Source organism: Falco rusticolus, chromosome 16 (genome assembly GCF_015220075.1).
Source record: "Falco rusticolus isolate bFalRus1 chromosome 16, bFalRus1.pri, whole genome shotgun sequence".
NCBI classification, from domain to species: Eukaryota; Metazoa; Chordata; class Aves; order Falconiformes; family Falconidae; genus Falco; species Falco rusticolus.
This window is the reverse complement of record NC_051202.1, coordinates 1,818,628-1,840,805: the sequence shown is the minus strand read 5'-3', so window position 1 is coordinate 1,840,805 and position 22,178 is coordinate 1,818,628. Positions and strand designations below refer to the sequence as shown.

Genomic DNA, 22,178 nt, shown 5'->3' with positions numbered 1-22,178 from the left:
AGCAGCACTGTTGTAGGGCACTCATCAGAGAAAGGGGTGCTGGCTGTTGACTTTCTGCTTTTTTAAAAAACAGTAGGGAAGACGAGGAGCAGGGCTGCAAAAAGGGAAGCTACTCATGGGTGGCTTACCCCTGATGTATTGGTAGCTGGGGATGGAAAGGATAATGATCTGTGCGCATGACAAATCATCCCAACTGAGATTTGCTATTTCCACAATAAGGAAAAGCACAAGGAGGTACCTGGGATGGCAGTAGCTTGGGCTACACAATTCTCTAGATTCCGTACTGCTCTGCATTCCAGTTCCCCATAAGGGTTGTTGCTGAGTAATCATTTCTGTTGGTGGTGCACCTCCAGCCATGCTGGGAAAACCTGCAAGTGCTGCCCTAGTCCATCCACAGTTCCGCACAGCCAGTAGCATGAGGGGGAGTTGTACAAACAGGTCTTGGACACGATCTGGTGATAGAAATCAGTAACTCCCTCGGGCTGGGTCTGCTTGGATCTCAACAGCAGGTAGCGTGACAGGGAAAGCTGTCCCTTCCAACCCTCCAGTGACTGGAGAGGGACCTTCTGTACTTGGATGTGTGACAGAGACCATCAGAGAAGAACTGTGCTCCTTCTTGATGCCAAAATGACTTTTTAATATGTTTTTTTGGTTTTAATATGGTTTTGGGGTAGTGGTATGGTAAGTTATCCATTTTCCTGCACTGTGTTACCACATTTCTCAGCTTGGTGTTGCTGAATGCCTCAGAATAACTCACCCACCCCCTGAAACAAGGCGATTTACCCAAGGCCACGGGGGCCTAATGCCTGAACCAGCACCAGACTTCATAAACAGCAGCTGGCTGCTTGCCCTTCCCAATTTTAAGCCCTTCCACTGTCATTTTACCCAAATGACTCCTGAAACGCTGCCCTTGGCCCGTGCTGAGGGCTCAGAAATAGAGCTGGTGACAGCAGAGCATGGCTGCTCCCTCACACGGCTCAGCCGGCAGCCCTGGCACCTCAGGGCCCGGGCCCTGCGGGGGCCGTGAGGGGCAGCGGCTCCGGGGCGGCCCCGGTGAAGGGCTGGGGCTCCGGGGCGGCCCCGGTGAGGGGCAGCGGCTCCACGGAGGCCCCAGCGCAGCAGCCGCCCCCCAGGGCCGTCCCCCGGCCTCCGCCCTGGGCCTGCCGGGGCCGGGCGCTCCGCCGGCGCGTCATGAGGCGGCGGCCATGGAGCCGCGGCGCCGCGTCCTGCTGCTCGGGGAGGGCAACTTCTCCTTCGCCGCCGCCCTCTGCGGGGCCGCGGGGACCCGCGTCGTGGCCACCTGCTACGAGAGCGCAGAGGAGGCGGCCGGGCGGCGCGGCGCGGCGGGCTGCACCCGGCGGCTGCGGGAGAGCGGTGAGGGAGCCGGGGGGGTCGGGGGGCCGCTGCCGCCAGGCTCGGCCCTTCCCGCCGGCGGGAAGCGGCGCTGTGAGGGGGCGCGGTGCGGCCGGGCCCGTTCGCTGCACAGCCCTGCCCTGCTCCGAGCCCCTCGGCACACCGGTTGTGCCATGAGGAGCTGCGGTTGCCCAAGGGGCTAAATCAGATGCCCTGAAATCTTTAGGGGCCGACATGGTGCTGACAGAAGGTTCTGGAAGAGAGCGGAGGGGCCTAGGCCGCCTCCCGCACCTCCTCCCTCAGGAGCTGCTGCGCTCACATGCTTAACAGAAGACTTTAATTGCCACTGTTACGGATTTGCTAAAATAATTTTAATAGAAATATAGAGGAATAAGAAATACATTCTAATGAAACAGTTGCACAACAAAAGCTGCGATGAAATCCTCTGTACAGCCCTGTACCAAGGCTAAGAACTTACATTTACTCAAAGAATGTAGGTATAGTGATTAGGTCATGTAACCATAGTTTGAAAGAAATAATTAATGAAATAACTGATGGAAGAAGGAGTCTGTTTCTCTAACTTTAACAAGGGGCCTGTTTATAAGTTATCTAGAGGGAGCGACTGAAAGAAACAAGAATAAGAAACAGATGGTCGACAAGGACATAAATTAGCTCAGACCAATAAGAACACTGCAAACTTACAAGACCACCACATTCCAGGCAAAGGGTGAAAAGTACACCATGAGGAACACCTACGGCCTTCCTCCCAAAGACCACTGCCCATGTCCCGGAGACCCCTGCCCACAATTCTTGGAAGAATTAGTGCAAGTGCGAAGGACTGATAAGCTACTTAACATACGAAACGAGAGTATGTTAATGATTTTGGGAAATACTATGTTTAGGCATGAATACTTAATGAATATGTATGAATAAGTTCTATATAAGGAGTATGATTTTGAACCATGGTGTGCATTGATCGTGAGAGGACTCAGTCACACACCCGGCTGCCAATAAAGAAGTGTCTGCTTATCTACATCACACTAGTGTTGATAAGTTTTTCATTCTGAGATTTCGGTAACACCACCTTTCCTTAAAATTATCCACAATGACTTGTTTTTCCTTTCTGAAGGAGCTGAAGTTCTCTTTTCTGTGGACTGTACCAAGCTGACAGACTATTTTTCACCAGAAAAAAGAGAATTCGATTGTATTTATTTCAACTTCCCTCACTGTGGGAGGAAGGCGGGGGTGGTGAAGAACAGAGAGCTGCTGGCCCGCTTCTTCCGCAGGTGAGTAAACCCCAAGTAGTTCTGCCCTCACTGATTGCTGGGACATGGGTTTCTAGCTTTCCCGGCACTGTAACATTCCTGGCTGTACTAGCAGGATTCATCTTGTTCCCGGCTTTCCTTCCAGCTCCGCGGAAGTGCTGGCAGAGGCGGGAGAGATCCACGTGGCGCTTTGCAGCGGACAGGGTGGGACGCCGGCTGATCGGCCAAGGAGAGAATGGCACAACAGCTGGCAAATCGTGGCAGTGGCAGCAGGAGCTGGATTTATCTTGAGTAATGTTCATCCTTTTAAAGCAGAGACTATCCCTGGATATGAATGTACAGGCTACAGGTAACCATCATGTGTTAAAACCCAAAAGTTGGCATTCGTGTTCTTACAATGCCTAGCGCTGGTATGTTCTTTTAGTATCTTGTTTGCTGGAGGAACTCCCTTTATTTTTCCTTAAAATAGCTACAATTCTTTTTTGCCTCTATCTAAGCAGACTAGTCAAGATAAAAATGCAAGCCTCTTGCCAAAGTGCCCTCAAAAAAAGATTATCTTAGGATTTTAAAGTCAAAACGGTCCATTTCAGAACAAATGTCAATCTTGGCCTATAGACAGCAGGAGGACAGCAGTATGTGTAGCTGCTTAGCAGACAGTCACAGAATCATAGCATGGCTGATGTTGGCAGGGTCCTCCAGCGGTCATCTAGTCCTACCCTAGTGTACTCGAAGCAGAGATAGCTAGAGCAAGTCACTCAGAGCCGCTTTCAGTCTCCAGGAATGGAGACTGCACAACCTTTCTGTGCAACTTATTCCAATGTTGGACCACCTGCCCGATAAAATATGCTGGTGTTGCATTTTTGTCACCTTGTAACAGACCTGGGATTCAACAAGAGGTATGATAGTGTTACACAGAGTTACCTGTGCAGTGCTTACTTGTGACATCTTAAATAGAGGAAATGATCGATGACTTTGCTCTGCTTTTGTGTATTGTCAGGAGTCAAGATAAATCTTTCAGTGTAGAGGGTGCTTTAAACTACATTTTCACGCGAAGCACACCACTTCTACGTTTCAAACCTATGAGCTGCGAGATAGAACTGGAAAGCCGAAAAGTTTCTTTTCAAGTACCACAAGTGCTTACAGATAAAATTAATAGGTAATTTTTTATAATTAATTTCTGTTTGGCAATAACAGATGTGCTTGCTTTCGGTGGGAGTGACCAGCATAGGTGTGAGATAAAATGGAATTGCTTCACTTTTCCTCCTTTCCCCTTTACAGAATTTCCTGTTTCATTTCTTCTTCGAGTCTGCTTCATGTTGGCTTGTGGTTATGGCCTACTTAAAAATTAAGTCTACAGAACCAGAAACTTTATGGTTGAGACCAAGCTGCTGTATACTTGAACGCACAAATAAAGATGAAAACTTTAATCTGTTTTACTGTACTGTGGAAGAAACTCAGGAGCTGACTTCTTGTCTTGCTAATATCACAATACTAAGACTACATAGGATAAAAAAGAGGTAAAACCTCTTAGGCGAACTGCTGCGGACTTCAGAGACTATCCAGGGCAGGCATAATTTAATTAATTTCTGCAGTTTGGTAGTGCCTGTGCTGAATGGAAATGGTGATGCTGATTGTGAAGTCTCATTCCTTTTTACCTGCAAAAATGCAATTCTTGATTGCAGCCTTTTTTTTTTTTTTTTTGCAAAAATTGCAAAGAGACGAACAACACTGTCCTGAAAATGTGTCAGCCATTGCAATACCTTTGATGAAGGACTTGGCTTATTCAGGTCATTACTAGAAACTAGCTTAATATCTGAGATTGTTTTGGGTAAACTGCTGCGCTCGCATTGTGATCACAGGAAGGCGTTTCAAGGAAATCTGTTTAGTGGTGTCCCTAACTTGCATTTTTATTTTTCACAGGGGTTTCCTAGAAGTAAATTCAAATCATCCAGTACGGACAATAAAGGAGAAGCTCACTGCAGAGCTCAGCCAAGCCTTTCCTCTACAAAGCATTGACAACTGCCTTCCTCTGCTCCACCAAGGTCACCTTAATAGTGTTTGTCACTCAAATGTCTTTTGGATCGTTCTGAGCCCAGAGGAGACTCTAAGCACTGAAGAAATGCCTGATGGACTAGCAAATGCAGTTTTATTTTCCCATGTTGATTTTTGCAGGGACACAGATAAGAATGGCTGCGTGGATGTACAAGGGGGATGCCATATTTCAAAACAATATTATCTTAGACCTTCCCTCCTACCTTATGCTCAGGCAGTAATACAAAGAGGAGGCTTTCTCCCAGGGACACTTCATGTTCTTTCTGGCCCAATTTTCAGGAAGTGTCTTATCGCTCCTTCCTCCATGCCTGTTTTTCATGAGATGGTTTTTGTGTATGCAGTTAACAGGGGTACAGAAAACAGCTATATCCAGATGTTGGTGAATAACATTACAAACAGCATACATTCTCTTCACCAGACTGTTTCTGGCCTTAAACTGAATGTCAGTCTGCAGGAAGCAACGAGCTTTGAAACGACTGAGCTAAATGACTTTGCTGCTTTTGAACTTCAGCTTAGTAAAATTCAATACTTGGTCTGTGTGAAGATAGATGCTTCAGGCTCCTGTGAGAAGGGTTCCTGTGTGGGAGTTATAAGGACAGCTCATTATGAACTAGAAAGCAGTGACTTGGTTCTTGTCTTTGCTTCATTGCATCTTGACCTCCTAGCCATGCTGATCTGTGGAATATCTGACTGGCGAATGCTCTGGACATCAGACACACGGTTCCTCCATCAATTTCCTAGAGGAGAGTTAAGGCTTTTCAAGAGTTTTTCTCTCTATCCACCTTCCTATGTGCATGATGTCAGCTTTTGGGTTCCTGACGGGGAAGAATTTGATGAAATTGCTTTCCACACCATTGCTAGGCGTGTGTCAGGTGAAACGGTCATATCCATCCAGTTAATTGACAGTTACCAGCAGTCAGAGACAGGACGGAAGAGCCTCTGCTACAGGCTGACCTATCAGTCCTGTGACAAGGCCCTGAGCCGTCAGGAGGTGGCAGAGATGCAGCTGCTCTTTCGGAAGGAAATAAGCCAACGCTTGCGTGTAACTCTTCGGTAGAGCATTGCGTGTTGTTATTGGGTGCTCGAGCAGCGTCTGTGCTTGTTGCCGATCTGGAAGGTGTGTCCTGCCTCCTGTTGGACCTAACACTGTGTGTTAGTGCGGTGCCCCTTACGAAGGCAGTGTGGGCTTCGAGTACTTGCACACATTCTACACATGGAAATTCCTGTTAATGAAGACCAAACACCTTCCTGTTCTGCATGTGTGCGATGAAATGTCATTTTAAAAAGCGCAGCCTTTCTGGACTAGGGTCCTGCGAGGCTGGACTTGATCTTCTTGCTGATGCCAATTCAATTTTCCTATTTTTGCTTGTGTTTACCCAGTGTCTTGTACTGCTGGCTGGACTTGATCTCCTTGCTGATGCCAATTCGATTTTCTTATTTTTGCTTGTGTTTACCCAGCGTCTTGTACTGCTGGCAGCTGCATCAAGTACACTGAAAGAGGGAGGATATTCCTGTTTCCAAAGGGTTGCATGCAGTCTGAGCCTTGAAAACTCTGCACAGATGCTCAATCCCTGCGGGAGGATGGCGTGTGTGGGTTGCCCCATGCAGCCCGCCTCAGAAGGGAGGCCAGTGCCAGAGGTGCGCCCAGCCCCATGCACCAGCAGGCTGTTTTCTGAGTAGCTCATACAGGTGGGAATCCCAAACGGGCATTCTATTACTGGATCCCAAAGGATACTCACCAACCCTAAAAGATAGTTGTACCACTGGTAGTGTGTTAATAGCTACAGCAGATGTAACTGCCGCCGGAGAACTCCAGGAACAGACGGAGTGACTGGAATCTGTAGGATTACGCTGGGGAAAGGCAGCATGAACATGGTGGATACCACTAGCTCTTTCACAAAGGTTGAAGACTCTAAGGCTTGTGGTCACTGCTGGCCCTGCAGCAACTCCCAGACTGTGTGAGGTAATACACAGCGGCCGTAGGTGCTTAGAAGTGCTACCAGAGAGTAACACCGTTAGACTCATCTACCAGTAAGTAATTCCTCAGCTGGAAACTACTCCTGAGTTCCAACAGCGGAGCCCCCTGAGCCTTCGGGAATGAAATAAAAAGTCTCCTATCAGCAGGTGCTGGAGAGTGCGGAGGGTCTGGTGTAGATGGGTCACATGGGTCTCTGCGATTGCCTCGGGGTGGGTGGGCAGGGGTCGGCCATCACCTTTGGGGTGTCTGCGAGCGCTGTGGGGAGGGCTGGGGCTGAGCACCGTCCCAGGGAGGCCCGGTCAGCCATCACTGTAGGGGCTGCAGAGGGTCCAGCCCTGCCGGGAGCCCGGAGCAGCAAGAGGGCCCTTTGTACTTGGTGAATCACACCACAATTTGGTGAGAAAAGTGGATATGTGAGTTTTTTTCAGGGGTGGGGGTGGGGTATAGGGTGATGGGGGATGGCTGGGGGTTGGTTGGTGCTGGGGGGTGGTCCTTCCAGGGGCTGGCCTGCAGTCCCTCTGTCCTCTAGGCAAAGGAGCGGGGGCTTCTCAGTCCTGGCCGCATCCTGCCTTTGCAGCAGCTGCTGGTGGAGAAGAAAGAAGAGGCCTCCATTGTGTGCGGAAGGAACTGCCAGGCAAGAGCGAGTGAGAGGAGGAGCAGCAGCGGGCTGAGGAAGGGGCAAGAGAACGGTGCTCCTGGGATGGGGATCTCCCCATCTTCGGGGCTGCGGTCACTTAATGCATCCCTGGCCCTTTGGTGATGTTTTCTGTGCCTCTGGACCAGGGACTTGGCTCGCTGCTGTTCCTGGGAGTTTTTGAAGCTGCTCCGGTTCAGCATTGGCGGGACTTCACGGAGCTGCCTCAAAACTCCTGTCAGTGCCTTGATGTCGCTGCCTGGCTGTGGGGGCTCACACCTTCGAGGCAGGGGGATGGTGGCGGAGCGCGGGGGGTTGGGGGCTTTGGGGATGCTTTCCCTGCCCTGCTCCTTCCACACCTGCCCAGGGGAGGCAGCCGCTGGCCCTCGGGCTCCGGCGGAAGGCGTTTCTCTGTTCTGCCCCCCCCCCCCCCCCCCGCTCCTGCCCCGGCCCTTCGGGGTCCCGGGGAAAAGCGCCCCGCTGTGCGTGCCCCAGGGAGCGGCTCCCCTGCGCGGGGCCAGCCCCGGGCTGCAGCGGGGCGGGGTGTGAAGGAGCGGAAGGCGGGGGGGCGAGGCAGCCGCGGGGCGGGCCTGTTGTCGCCGCTGCCGCCGCCGCCCGGGCGGGGGCGCTGTGTTCCGGCCGCGCAGGCGGGCTGGCGGCGCGGGCCGTGCCCACACCCGGCATGGCGGCCGGCGGCGTCGGCACCGCGCTGCTTCCGCTGGCGGGCGGCAGGAGCGGGCTCGCGGCTTCCCGTACCCGGCATGGCCGCCAAGGGGGCCCGGCAGCGGCCGCGGGCCGGCGGGGGCAGTGAGGGGGCCCGGCCACGGGGGGAGGCCGCGGAGGAGGCCCGGCCGGAGTAGGTGGCGGGGCCGGGCGCCGGCTCCTTCCCCGGGCGAGACGCGGCTGGGTGGGGGGGCCCGCAGCGCCGCGGGGGTGCCGTGGGGGCCGGGCTGGCGACGCCGTGGGGCTGGGGGGTCCGTGGGGCTGGGGAGGGGGTGGCCGTGGGGCTGGGGAGGGGGGTCCGTGGGGGCAGGGCTGGCGGCGCCTTGAGGCTGGGGGTGTGTTTGCTGTGGGGCTGGGGGGGCTCTCCCCCGCCGTGTGTGTCTGGGGCGGGGGCCTGCGGGCTGGCAGAGCCCTTGCTCAGGTAAGGTGAGGGGCGGTGGTGGCACTTCCTCAGGAGGGGACGGGCGAGGTGTGAGTATACCTGTCAGTTCTTTCTCTGTTGTCACATTGCTGGTCCCGAGCTGCCTGCTGAGTCACTCTGGTGGATGGTTGTGTCATTTCTTTCGAGTAGACCCTCTGGGAGCAAAGCAGGACAAGTCTGGGCCCCTGAAGGATCGACAGCCTTCAAGTGTCTCATCTCGGCCAGGTTCTGCGCAGCTCTCTTGAGCAACATCTCTGATTGCGATGAGACATTTAACTACTGGGAACCGGTGAGTGGCTTTCTCTCCTTGGGGACACTTGGGAATGTGTAGTTGGCCTGTGCACATGCAGGTTTATCCAGAACCTTGTGCTAACCTCTCTGTTTCACAGAGGAAATTTCTTAGTCAAGGATTTGGAGATGGGGAGTGCAAAACTGTCTGCTCTGTGCGATGCATGTTAATTTTTTTATTCTCCATTTTAGACACACTACCTCATTTATGGAAAGGGGTTTCAGACATGGGAATACTCTCCAGCCTATGCCATCCGCTCCTATGCTTACCTGTGGCTTCATGCCTTACCGGCCTTGTTCCATGCTAGAGTTCTGCAAACTAACAAGGTAAATCAGTGGGACCTCCTGTTGTGATGAATAAACATGCCTTGAGTCTGTGTTAAACAGCTGCTTTCTTTGTTGCCAGAGGTAAGAGAATTAGTGTTTACAAACACAAGCCTCCCTGTAAAGATTTGCAAGGGTTTGTGAGCTGACTCAATGGGATCCAAGGAAAAGTGACTAGGAAGTAGCAGGAAAATGCTGTCCCAGAGGGGCTGGTAGTTCCTTGTCCTTTTGAGTGTGTGCCGGTTTGGGGATGGTTCTCTGGCAGCCACTGGCTCTTAGTCACCCCTGTGAGTTTCACCCCGATGCTTTAGAAGCCCATATTGTTTTCTGTGCCAGCTATCAATGACCGTTTTGATTTTTCCCCCCTGGTAAACTATAAAAAATAAATAAATCAGTATTTTACAAGAGATATTGCAAACTGAACTCACAGAAATGTGAAAGAAGCAGCACAGAAGTACATTCTGCTTGGGTATCTATTGCCATGCTTGGCCTGTATCTGCACAACAGAGAACAAAGACAGGTAGTTCTGGTAAGGTCAGTGGGCTGCGTTTGCTTTCTGTGTTGTAAAGGACTTCAGTGTTAGAGGGCTAGGCTGTGAGCTGCCGGGATCTTCAGATCCCTTGGTGTGGGATCTGGGTCTACAAGAATAGGCTCATTTACCACTGACAAACTTGCTCCATCCTGCTCAGAACTTTTGTTCTCAGGACCAGCTTGTTAGTAATAGGTGCATAAGCTGTGTTGCAAACCTTGTTCAGACTCTGAGTATGTCTCCTAGGTTCTTATCTTCTATTTCCTCCGATGCTTCCTGGCGTTCCTGAGCTGCATTTGTGAGCTCTACTTCTACAAGTGAGTATTAGAAGCTGTCTACAGTGAATGTTTTTGAGCAATGTGAGTAATACACTCAGTTACCGCCACAGGAAACACTCGGAATCTTAGGTGTAGACGTGTCTGGTAAATTGGGCTGCTTCACAGTGAACCTTAAAAATATGTGTTCTCATGATAACTTAATGAAATATTGATCAGAATTCCACTGTTAGGACAAAATTGTATTCTCAGATCTGCCACCCACATCTTCACTCCAGCATTTTGTTGACTACGCTAGTTTTCTCACTGATACCAGCAAGCAGAGTGGGAGTGTTGTAAACTGAGCTCTTCTGGAGGAGAGACTGGTGCTGTGTGTGTTTGTCAGAGTGAATTTTAGTGGAGTGCATTGATTGTTGCTGTCTAATGTATGTTTACATTCACTAACAGCAGTAGGCTGAACATACAATCATCCCAGCTAAGCTGAATGTTTATCTTTACCTGCTGCCTCTTCATTTGTGACTTTCAGACTGTTACCTTGCATGACTTTTCTGTTAGCAATAGTCTGGTTTTAAGAATGCGAGCTGTGGCTTTTTGGATGATGGCGTTTTGTGAGGGGTGAAAATCTCAGCTAGACTGATGTTGCTACAGAGTGTAGGCTTCCTGACTTCCTGAGATTTGCGCAAGTGCAACTGACGCTGGTAGAAGCCAAGTCTCTTGTAGTTTTGCACTAGTGTAACTTAGAAGGATCTGAAATCCCAGACTAGAGACAGTCTGCTCTTGCAGTTGCTTCAGTGGCTGAGTAATGAGAATGACCCACCTTAAAGCTCTCAGGATACTCTGTGGATCGTTTGTGGTTCTGCACACATTGGGTACTGGTGTTCTATGTGCTGAGGATATTTTTGTGGTATCTAGTTCTGTCTTCCTTCCTTAGGGCTGTGTGCAAGAAGTTTGGGCTACATGTGAGCCGGCTGATGTTGGCCTTCTTAGTTCTCAGCACTGGGATGTTTTGCTCATCTGCAGGTAAATTTGCTTAGCGATAACACACACAATTACTTTGTTCACAGAAACCAAAGACAGGTCCAGATTGAAGAAAATGCACAGCACTGAAGTGTCTCTCTAGGAATCATTTGTTATATTCTGATGCAGGTATTTCTCATGGCAGGTGTGATGACAGAGTAAGTGTTGATTCAAATTATGTTCCCTGCATCACTCTCTTATATCTTTCCATTTCCAGGGCATGTTTGTTTCCATTGCTGCCTCCAGTCTCTCTGCGATGGGCCATGCCTTTTAAACAGGGTCTTGGCCTACCTTCCTTGAGCATATTTTAATCCAAGGAAGGAGGGTCCTATTTTGGCATTGTCTTTTGCCTTTGTGTCCTGTCCCCTCTAGCTGCTTGTACGTATTTGCCTAGGCAGTCACTGTAAGACTTATAAAACACCTGCTGTAGGTATTGAATGAAGTGCAAAGAGAGACTTTGAGCAAAGGTTTTTCTGTATTGTGCGCTTACAGAAACTTAGAGGGAAATAGCACAACTTATGAATGTTGAGATTTCCTATTTTACCCTTTTTTTGTTTATGGTGAGTGTAGAAGGGACTTCCCTTCATTGTTTTTGCAGTGTCATAGGTCTCCTCATTCTTCACTTCCCACCAGTCTTTGCCCAGTTGTTTCAGAGACTGTACCCAGTCAGCTGACATCTTCTGCTGCCACTTGAGGTGGCTAGTTTCAATTTTTTCATCACAGGAGAATATGGAGGGTGTGCAGCAAGTGTTGCAAGTGGTAACCGTGGCTGCTGTCAACTGGTTACCACTGCTGAGTGCCATCGAGGAAAGAGGCCTTCATACTTAAATGAAGTATTTCTGGTCTTGGCAGAACAAGAAAAATAATCCTCTCTTACTTTTGCTTTCACTGAAATGAGAGTGTCAAGTACAGCATCCTAGCTCCAGTGGAATGAATGAGAGATGATTAGCCTTGTCTTGGTCTCGTGCAGTTCTCCCACTGTGGGAAAGTTGTGCTAACCCCTCGCTTTCCTTGTGTTGCAGCTTTCCTCCCAAGCAGTTTCTGCATGTACACCACGGTGATTGCCATGACTGGCTGGTACATGGACAAGACCTCTGTAGCAGTGCTGGGGGTGGCTGCTGGAGCCCTTCTGGGCTGGCCCTTCAGTGCAGCTCTTGGGTAAGGAGAGGGGGGCTCAGGAGTTTTGCACTTTGTCAGTTGTTTCTTGCCTGGTTGGGGGGAATGTAGGGGCTGGAGGAAGAAACTAGCAGGGAGTGATCTGCCAGCCTTGTCCAGGATCGTTGCTACAGGCTTCCATAGCCTGATCTCTTTGCTTTTGAAGAACTTCGGGTGGGAAGATTTCCTGACCCTAATACACCGAGAGTAAATTCTGAGTTGGATGACTGGCATAGGGAGTAGAAGCAGAGCCTGGTGAAGTGGTGGTTCTGTTCCAGCTACTGCTCTGCTTGCTTTGAAGGGTCAGGAAAACCTGCAGTGTGGAAAGACAGAGACTGCAGTTGATAGCTGGTCTCTCTTTCAGGCTTCCTATTGCCTTTGACTTGTTGATACTGAAGCAGAGGTGGAAAAGTTTCCTGAACTGGTGTGTGGTGTCACTGATCCTGTTTTTGGTAAGTGCCTGTAACAACACAAAGAGGGAATGGACTGATCTTGTAATAAAGGGGTGGGTTCCATTAAGAAAATCACATGGAGCTTTTGGGCAGCCCAGCCAAAAGCTTCTGGCACTTAGATGCTTTCTTCCAGGTGCCCTTGGTAGTTGTGGACAGCTATTACTATGGGAAGCTGGTCGTTGCACCTCTCAACATTGTCTTATACAATGTCTTCACCTCTCACGGACCTGATCTCTATGGTGAGTTTAAGGTACCAAGACGGAAAAGGGGACTGGCAGTTTTCTTGCTACTGTCTTGCTACCATCACACACCAGGTGGTGATGGCCCATCCTTTTTCTGACGCACTCCTAACGCCATAGCAGCCTGCAAGCTCCACCGGGCTGGCCGCTCCAGCTTTTTGCCACAGGATGTCCCTCTCGAGCTGGGAATCCGCAGGCCACTGTCGCATTTTGCCACGCTGTGACTTGAGCTGCTTTTGTTCGCGTTCAGGTTCTGTAAGCCATTGTGAGATGTCTCAGCGTCACAGCAGAGAGCTGTTAGTAGCAAACGTGTCTGGATGCTACGCGAGTGCAGTGGGCGCAAGTGATGCGCGTGTGTTTGTCATATTTAATCGAGTTTTTGACTGTTGTTCCTCACGGTCAGGGTGCAGAACCTTGGGAAAGTGGGTGACTGCAGAATCCATAGTTCTTCTGGTTCACATCAGGTCTCTGCGGACCTCCTGAGTCCATGCTGTGCCTTGGGAATCTCCTTGCTTATTGGCCTGGGCTTTGCTGGCAAGCAGGATCTGAGGTTACCTTAAAGGCATCTAATCTGCAGACAAATCATCGGTTTCCGAGAGGTTTCATGGTACTGGCCATTTAGGATTATGTGTGACTCAAATCTCTGGTCTGAACCGTGATGGTGACACTGTGTTGTTTGTTTGGGAGCTGCCGCTGCACTAAGTTGTTCATGTCATGTACTTCTAGAGCTGAAAAGTATTATATTTCTAGCATGGCTTCAGAGGGGCTGGGAGAAGCTTCAGGGAGCTTAGGGTGCAGGGTCCCTGTGTCATCGCTGTCATCTGTTTAAGCCCTGTTGAGATATTCTAGGAGGGATTTAGTAGCTGTTAGCAGCAAGTCTTTCCCTGGCAGAGCCCTGCGGGCCATATTTGTTGGTTTATTTGAAGGGCTGTTCTGTGTGGTGCTGAGTGGTGGTTTGTGACTTGTGCAGTGGCACAGCAGGGCAGCAGCTGCTTTGCCATGGTTCTTCACCTCTGCAGGAAGGCTCTGAAGCCTGTTGCTGTGAATTTTTTGTAGGTAAACTCCAGGCTCTGTGTCTGATAAGTTTTGGCGTGGGTTTGTGCCTGACCTTTTCCACACTGGTGCATGAGTTGTTTCCAGAAGCCTCCGGGGACCAATCTATTCTGAAGTGTTTTATTCATAGTGACATTCATATAACATCCTCAGGCTAGTAAAAGAGCCTGCTTGAAATTGCTCTTTAATACAGCGTGGCCAGGACAACGCTGTGTGTTTGGAGAGCTTCAAAACACTCGGGAAAAATAACACTACCAGGGGAGATGAAAGGCTGGCCAAGCCCTTTTGGCTTTGGAGCTGGGATTTCCCAACTTTCACATGATGGGAGCAGAAACTGCTGGAGGTTGCAGAGCCATCAATCTACATCATCTTCAGTGTAAGCACCGCAGTATTTTTCTTTTTGCCTGCAGAGTGGACTTCTGGAGACAAGGTTCAGTTGTTGTTTTTTTTTAATTGTCATTAGCAATACAATCCTTCTGGATAAATACATCTGTGCAATGAATATCTCCTTGGGGTGATTAGGTTTCTGCAGTAGCTACTAAGTGTATATCCCTAAGCCTGATTCGGAGGCTTTGGGATGTTTTTGTGTACCTGTGTTCTAAGAACACACAATTTGTAACAAAAGTTTTGTCCCACTTGCTGTGATCAGAGCCTTTGCTGTGACTTGCAGTGCAATGGCACTTTGGGAAGCTTAGTTCAGTTTGGGCGGAATGTGCTGGAGCTGTTTATGTGACACCTTGCTCTGTTGAGTCCTGGTTCTTAAATAGAATGAAAATAAATGAAATGCAGAGAGCAGACTGTTTATTATACTAGCATTGAATCAGACTTGCTTAGAATGAGGCCTGTGACTCACGATCAAATTATTGTGGCTTAGTTACTGCTCAACAGCTGAGCTACAGTTCCTGTCTGCGTGCAGGCTTTTAGCCTGTGACAAACATAGGGTGGGGCACCTTAGTTTAAACTTCTTTTACAACTCTTCTGCTTTGTCCTGAACTGTCCTCACCATTGCTGTGTTCAAGCTGCAGCACGGTAGCTTGTAAAGTTCTTTTGACTTGTGTGAGTTTGATTTCTAGAATTGCTGCCAGAGCCTGTTACAGAGCGCAAAGTTCAAACCAGTTTCTGGCTCAGTGTCTGACAGTGCTTCCAGTTGGTTATCCCCATGAAACCATAGTGCCGTGAACTGACTGAGGCACAGAGTTCTTCCCACTGCTTTCATCAGTCTCTCTCCTGCAGCCCACATCTGCTCAGCTCTAGCATGTGGGATACTTGCGGGAAGTTAAGTCTTCTGTCATGGTCTGAAAGCGATGCTGTGGAAGCATGTTCCCATCAGTACTGTGCGTGGAGAGTTCTTTAGTGTCCCTCCCTGCTTGAAAGATGTTCTGGGCCAGGGCTTCTTGTATGCCACGGGGTTGTTCTTTTTTTACATTGCAGTTCTTTCTCAGATCATCTTGAGTTGTTGTGGATAACAAGAATAAAAGCATTTTGCCCTGGAGGCATTGAGACTGAATGCCTCTGAATGGGTGAGTCATCATAGTGACCAAACCTATTGCTTTTTGCCTGGTGTCTGTGAACTATTTAAGTTGCCTGTGTAATGCACTGTTCTCTGATTATTTTTTTTTTCCTCTTCTTTTTCTCTCCTCACTCAGAGAAGAAAACCCCTCACTGGAGAAGGAGGGGAGGTTCCAGTGCATAGTTCTTAAGGGCAATTCAATCATGCTGCAAAAACATCTGAGAAAGTAGCCTTTTTGTTAAAGCCGTGCTACAGACCAGCTGATCTCTTTATTAGTAGAGTCCCTCAGGACACCTCTGGGCCTTTAAGGCTGTATCTGGATTTTGGAGGAGGTGTGCTTCCTGAAATGTCTTTCATTCCTGAGTCACTGGCTACCAAATCAGAGACCAGACTGGAGAGTGCTAGAGTGCTGTAGTGAATCTCCTTTACTTTTCCATAGCAGCCCTGGTACTATCCTTTAGAGATTTGGGACCTGGCTGTGCTGTACAGCTTCATTGTAGCCAGAAAACATGGGAGGGTAGCAGTTTATATCAGTTTAAGAAGCTTTCTGTCTCATCCTGGCATCTTAAGTGATAAAGTGGCTGTTATTTATAGCAGTGGTACTGGGGGAGCAGGCTACGGAATCCAGTTCCAGTCCTCTTTTTATGTAAGGAGAGGCCTTGGTGCTCCAGAGAAGCAGTTACTAGAGTGGCCTAACCAGTGTTAACCCTGCTGTAAGTCTTTAGAAACCTATGCTGTTGCCTCAGGAGAGAATCTGGAGGTGACAGAGCTGGGAAGAAACCAAAGCCCCGTTTACACATTTTTTTTCTATATGTCCCCTGGGATATTTACAGCGTGATGCCCCAGACTGCCTCAGGTTTTGCCTCACAGACGTATCCTAGTCAGCAGCCTTGGTTTCTAGGAAGGGTAGTATGCCTCAGTCCTAACATGATCTGCTTTCTGCATGTGTTCAAGATTTGTCACAGTGATTATTTGGAATTGCAGTCCTTAAATATGGAGAATCACCAACAGAGTTTAGAGAAGGAGGAAGGGACGTTGGCCCTATTGCAGTGTTGCCATACAGGTAACTGTCAAGTCCGTCACTTGACATGATCTTTCAATCTACCGTATCCCCTATTAACCCTTTCACAGGCTGAGGACTGTGCTCATGTGGGACTCGCAAGAATTATGAGGCAGGTGGAGGGAGAGAGAAGGTGAATTTCTGATAATTCACTCCCTTAAGGCTCCCCTACTTGTCAGAATCCAAATCTGTAATTGCTTGCAGTGCTAATAGCTAAAGGCTTCCTAAATGAACCTCAGTTGCTTGGACTTTGCCTTGGTAACTCCAGCGACATGTTTCTGACGTGATTAGTGCAGCTTCTAATCATATTTAGCTGTAGGAGTGGCAGCGGTTTCAGGTTTTCCTTGCTGCTTTTCAGTTGTCTGATTAATTTCAACATGGACCCTATTTAAGTGGCTCTGATTGCAGGAAATCGCTGCGGCATGTGACACATGTCACAACAGTGCAGTGATTAAAGCCCCCGCGTGTCATTTACTGACTGATTGAGCTAATCACACTGAGAGAGTGGGAAATGTGTGGAGAGGAACTGGCATTCCTTATTGTTTAGGATTTTAAGCATCCTGTATTAAGAATCCAAATTAATGACAGTTGGATTGGAGTTTTTTTGCAATTTTCATCCTTCAAAGCTTGCAACAATACCCAAGTGTGTCGTGTTAGGAGGCAGAGTTGGCTTGCTCCTGTTTGAAGCTACACTAAGAACAAATTGAAGGAGGGACATTTTAAATAGTGTTGATTTGAAGGATGTACCAAAAATAGCATCTGGATGAACTTCAGTGGCTGAGTCTTTGTTGGGGTGAAGTGTGAATGTGAACTCTTTTTCTCATGTTCCTTTTTAGTACGTTTTCTGTTTCTGCCAACGTGAAGTATACATCATCACTCCAGAATTACTATGAGTTCTTACTAACGTTGTGTGTTTTTGTGTAGTTCCTCTGTTACTTCTCTGCAATTAGAAAGAATGAGTTGGGAGTAAAATTTCCCAGTTTTACAAGTTCCTGCCTCTACTTTCTTGCTGCGTAGTCTTTCTTAACACAAGGGTGAGTTCTGTGTCGCAGAACTCTGCTGGGCAAGCCTGACTGTTAGAGTGGCCTGCGATTCATGAGCAGCAGATGTAATACTGACTATGACCTAGTGAAAAAGCAAGGAGAAAAATAATTTCTGGAAAGGAAGACAGTGAAGTTTCAGGCATGATTGTGAGATACCCTGTTGCCTTTGTATGGCTATTGTCTAACTCTCATGCTACTATTATGGCAGTTTTATGGGTGAGCGGCAGAGCCGTGAGACTGCTTCAAAAATATGGTTCAGGCTCATTTCATGGGGCTGATCCTTTGTCCGGCTGCAAGGTCCTCTGCACCCTTTCCATTTTTTTGGTTCCAGTATGCTTGCAATGGGGAGAATTGATGTCTGCTGCTGGTTATCTCAGTCTGCGTCAGGCAGAGAAAGAGCAAAGCTGCTGTTACATCTAGATGTCATACATGCTTGTATTTGAAAACTCCTGTTTCCTTTTCTCATCCTTTAGGTACAGAACCCTGGTCCTTCTATTTCATCAATGGTTTTCTGAATTTCAACGTGGCATTTATTTTGGCGCTGCTTGTGCTGCCACTGACTTGTCTCATGGAGTGTCTGCTTCAAAAATTTCATGGTGAGTGCGAGACAGCTGTGAGAGCCAAGCACAGACAGCCCAGATCTCAACCTTGTTGCTAAAGGGAGAGCCTGCCTGCCAAAGAGCAGCTTTCCTTTATTGGAAGTGAAACTAGATTCAGGGAAAGTTTTTGGAGTAAAAGGAAAGTTCCTAGAGCTCATTACTCAGTTCAGTATTGACCCCACAATGGAGTTGCTGTGTAGAAAGAACATGCAGTGAGATGCATCTACTTTAATGCTGTCTGCAAAAGGGCAGAAACATGTTTTTCTCTTTAGGGATGATTCCTGTGCTCCCTGCCTGCACCTCAAGAAAAACAGTGTGTTATCAAGGCTGAACTACCCGTACCCAAAGTAAACTTACCAAGTTGTATGGTACATAACCTTCAGCCAGACATGCAAATGCATTAGAAATAGCCCTGTCAGAAATCTTCAGGGGGAAAGAAACTGTGTACCTATTGCTGTTGCCATCTTCAGCAGCTGGAAATGGTAGCCATTAGAGTTATTTGGGCAACCTGTTGCTGGCTTTTCCATTGTTACTTTTTTATACCACTGCTAGAATGTCTTCTGCAGCAGCTTGAGAGAACAGAGTTATTTCCATTTTGATTGTTGGGGTTGAGCCTACAAATAGGCACCCTCTGGTCTCTGCTGCTCCTGTTGGGATTGAACCTGGACTCTTCTGCGCACCATGAAAGGCACTCATCAACTCGTAGGACTGAGCCGTGGTAGGACAGTCTTGCTACCCTGTGCTTTGGGAAGTGTCCCTGTGGGTGCAGATATACTGAGAGTAGAGAAAGGAGGAACCAGAATATTCCCTACTTCACATTGGGCTTTCTCTTAAATAAAATGACATCAGTTTAAATACATGACATCTGGCAAGTGACTCTAGAGAGGAAGAAGTCGTTGAGGAAGTGTGAATTCTTCCTGCTGTCTTCTCAAGGAAGATTCATTAAGCATCAGCAGCAGCCTCCAGATTCATCAGTCCAGTGCTTTGCTCTCTGATTTTTTTACTGAATACAAGAAACAATAACATCATAATCCTTGCTGAAAATGTATGTTAACAGGTATTTGCTGATATCTGTTCCTTGGATATGACTGACATACTGTCAGTAACCAGTAAAAGCTCAGTAGGAGATCCTGTAAATGCAGGATTTCCTGCTGTTCACTTGGTGTTCTTGTACTTAACAGCAGGAGCAATTCTGCCAAGTGCTTTGTTCTTATTGTCTGTTAAATGTCGTTAGCTTAATTGCTTAACTCTGCTGTTGGGAGTAACAAGGGGGCAGAAAAAGGACTGAAAATTGTCAGGCACTGTAGAACCTTCCTCAGTGTGACTAAAATTCAGGGTAATTGTTGTTATTTTTGAATCAGTTATTTCCTCCGTTAAGCAGAAGGTGCCTGAGAGACCTCTCATGCTGTTATTTTTGTAATGAAGCAATGAAGGTTGTGGAAACTTCAGCTGCTAAACAACCATTTGTAAGTGGAAGGGTAGGTCCAGAGGAGATACTTTCTGATCTTTGTGTGTATAGCATAATACACAGCAGGAAATCTAGTACTTCTGACAACCTGTTTAGACATGTCGATTCTCCATGTTTTGTCTCTTGCTTGGATTCGGTAATGCTGTCTGTTATTTTCTGCTTTTGGTCATCTAAAGTCTGTTGAAGTTGTTAGTATTGTAGGAATCTATAAAACTGCTCTGATCAAAATTCTATACTGACTGTTTGGACAATTACCTGGATTTTAGCAACGTGGCTGTGTTTGGGTCTGAAGGCCATGGTTTGGTCTGAAGAATGGGCTTTTAAATGTGAGATGTGATTGTGCAAGAGGGGGAATAGGATACATCCCTCGTTCTTACATTACTACCTGGCTGAGCGTTTGTTTCTTCCAGTTCAGAATCTGGGCCGTCCCTACTGGCTGACACTAGCTCCTATGTACATTTGGATCATGATTTTTTTCAGTCAGCCCCACAAGGAAGAGAGATTTCTCTTTCCCATCTATCCCCTCATCTGTCTCTGCGGTGCTGTGGCTCTGTCTGCTCTTCAGGTAAGTTTGTGGAATATGTTTTTTTTAATGAGCTCATACCTTTAAGAAATCATAACCGCTAGCTGACTTCTTTAAAGTCTCTTCCCAAAGTTTGGGGACATCTGCAGAATATCTGTGTCTGTGACACAATCTACAGTGATTGCACAGTTCGGGACTGTCCTATGCATAATTCCTGATCAGTGCCTTTAATCTGTTAGCTCCTACAGTTTTCATTTTTGAACCATGTTTCATGGATAGGTGTTGAGACCCTTGAAGCAAAGCACACAGCTGTTCTAATACTGAAGTGTGTGTGTTGGTGATTTTACAAGTTAAACCATAATCTTCCTCTGCAGGTTGATTGAGATTATGTGGAAAACTGTTAGCCCTCTGTAAGATGTGGCATAACAGCAAAATTATTTGGGATTTCCCTCGTGCATGTCACACAGAATGAGCTCATCTAATAATCTGGGATTTCAGTGCAGAGTGCTTAACAGCTCAGGAAAAAAAGATCAAATGTCATGGCTTTATAAGATGATCACATTAGGAACTTGTCTAGGATTGTATGAAGTGATAAATGATGATATTTCCTTGCCACTAATTATTTCACAATGACTTTGAGTTGTTCTCCCATCCCAAGTGGGAGTTTCTGTTGAGGAGCAGTTGTGATGTTGTAGTGCCCATACAAAACAACATCCAAGATCTGTCATGAGGATTAGGAACTTGCTTATAGCATTGTGTCTCCTTCAGCTGCTGCTAAGCAAGCTTTAAGGGGCATGAATGTGTGTAGGAAATGCATTTTGTTGTACACTACTGGGAATCCTGCGCTAACTCAAAAAAGGAGAAGAGATCATGTTTAGACATCAGGACATTTGAAGAGCCAGAAACTGGATCTTTAGTAAATATCACTTGAAACACTTCGTAGAGTAAAGCACTGATATAGGTTGATATAAACCTTCCCAAAGCTCAAAATTGCTCATCTTTCCTATGTTAAAGAGGTGCAGGAATGCAGTCACTACTCCCTGTTAGAGCCTGTTCCAGCTGTTTGACCTCATCCTGCTATTACTTCTCTGTCCTATTATGCATCACTGCTGGCTGTTCCTATCCTGGGCTCCCCACCAACACTGCCTGCACCCCTCAGATCACTCTCATTGTTCCCCTGGTCAGTTGCTGTTCTGACTGTTGACCCCCCATCACTGCTGATGCCTTGCAGTGCTCAGCTGGAGCACCCCAGATGACTTTCAGTCCTTGCATTCGTACAGGATCAAGCTCTGTAATGTCAGCAGTTTCATGGCTCCGACCGAGAACTGCTGTGTGCTGTCAGGACATTCATCAGAAGGCAATAGTGTAGGACCTTTGCCAGATACGGCTTTGGGAAAATCTGGTGTATATTCCTGGCCTGCGTATTTTAACACTGATTTTGTCCAGTGTTTAGCATCCAGCTGAGAATTTAGAACTGATCGTCCACTAGTAGTACAAGCTTGTCAGAGTCTGCTCCTCCAAACCACATGGATCTGGCTGTTATGGGAAAAACACAAACCAGACAAGAGGAAGAGAAACCAGATTAGGATAGGAAGTGAATAATTCCTGCAGAAAGGCAGAGCAGGAGGGAGGGACCCAGCCAAGTGTTGGATGTAGTTCCTCTTGGATGTTCCCAGAAAGGCTCTTAAATGAGAAGAACCTAAAGGGCTTTTCTTTTAACATTTCCAGAGTGGCTTGGGTTTAAAGGTGGATGAAGAATGTGCTGTGTGTTCTTTTATCTACTTCAAAGCTGTAGTTTGTGCAGACCAGGTGAACAGCCATAGGTCACTCAGTAAATCTGGGTGATGGAACTGCTGTTGGAGAGGAAATCAGTCCAGCATTGAACATGAGGTCTGTCTGTGCAGGGAAGTTCTGCAGAAGTGTCTGGAAGGGACACTTGCTGCTGGTTCACCTGAGAGCCACCAAACTGGAGCCCTGGTAGAGAGCACTTTACAGCTTGACTAGAGGCCTTCCTATGGAAAAGAACTGAAAACATCTTTAAATACCCTAGATTATCAGTTAAAGAGATGTGACTGAACCATGTGAGTTTCTGTGCCCTTCTTACGGGTCTGAATGAAAAAATGAAGAGCAGAGATCAGGTGGGAGATGCAGGCACTGCTGTAAGGTTCTTATGAAAAACAGAATTTTGCTAAACATATCAGAGTTTGAGTAATTTAT

The 22,178-nt window shown here is 47.7% G+C and overlaps 2 protein-coding genes across 5 annotated transcripts in view; both read left to right on the top strand.

Annotated features, from left to right (window-relative positions):
• The first annotated feature begins 1,142 nt into the window (after nucleotides 1–1,142).
• Nucleotides 1,143–6,796, top strand: FDXACB1 (ferredoxin-fold anticodon binding domain containing 1). Its single transcript, XM_037409981.1, has 5 exons — nucleotides 1,143–1,374; nucleotides 2,483–2,639; nucleotides 2,764–2,967; nucleotides 3,616–3,774; nucleotides 4,539–6,796. The coding sequence occupies exons 1-5, from the start codon at nucleotides 1,206–1,208 to the stop codon at nucleotides 5,725–5,727; spliced, it is 1,878 nt and encodes a 625-aa protein (XP_037265878.1). The 5' UTR covers nucleotides 1,143–1,205; the 3' UTR covers nucleotides 5,728–6,796.
• A 1,167-nt stretch (nucleotides 6,797–7,963) lies between these two features.
• The window catches only part of ALG9 (ALG9 alpha-1,2-mannosyltransferase), a 35,294-nt gene continuing 21,079 nt past the window's right edge, over nucleotides 7,964–22,178 (top strand). For 3 of the 4 annotated variants that reach the window (XR_005107801.1, XM_037409787.1, XM_037409789.1), the window contains exons 1-10: nucleotides 7,964–8,138; nucleotides 8,577–8,715; nucleotides 8,907–9,041; nucleotides 9,814–9,884; nucleotides 10,774–10,862; nucleotides 11,882–12,017; nucleotides 12,379–12,466; nucleotides 12,600–12,705; nucleotides 17,845–17,967; nucleotides 19,849–20,003. Coding sequence is in view for 3 of the 4 variants with exons in the window: in XM_037409787.1 (XP_037265684.1) it covers nucleotides 8,044–8,138; nucleotides 8,577–8,715; nucleotides 8,907–9,041; nucleotides 9,814–9,884; nucleotides 10,774–10,862; nucleotides 11,882–12,017; nucleotides 12,379–12,466; nucleotides 12,600–12,705; nucleotides 17,845–17,967; nucleotides 19,849–20,003 (1,137 nt within the window). In the remaining variant the exon portion in view is untranslated. Of the gene's footprint in view, nucleotides 8,139–8,576; nucleotides 8,716–8,906; nucleotides 9,042–9,813; nucleotides 9,885–10,773; nucleotides 10,863–11,881; nucleotides 12,018–12,378; nucleotides 12,467–12,599; nucleotides 12,706–17,844; nucleotides 17,968–19,848; nucleotides 20,004–22,178 lie in introns of those variants that run through there. The other variant, XM_037409790.1, reaches the window with a different exon arrangement.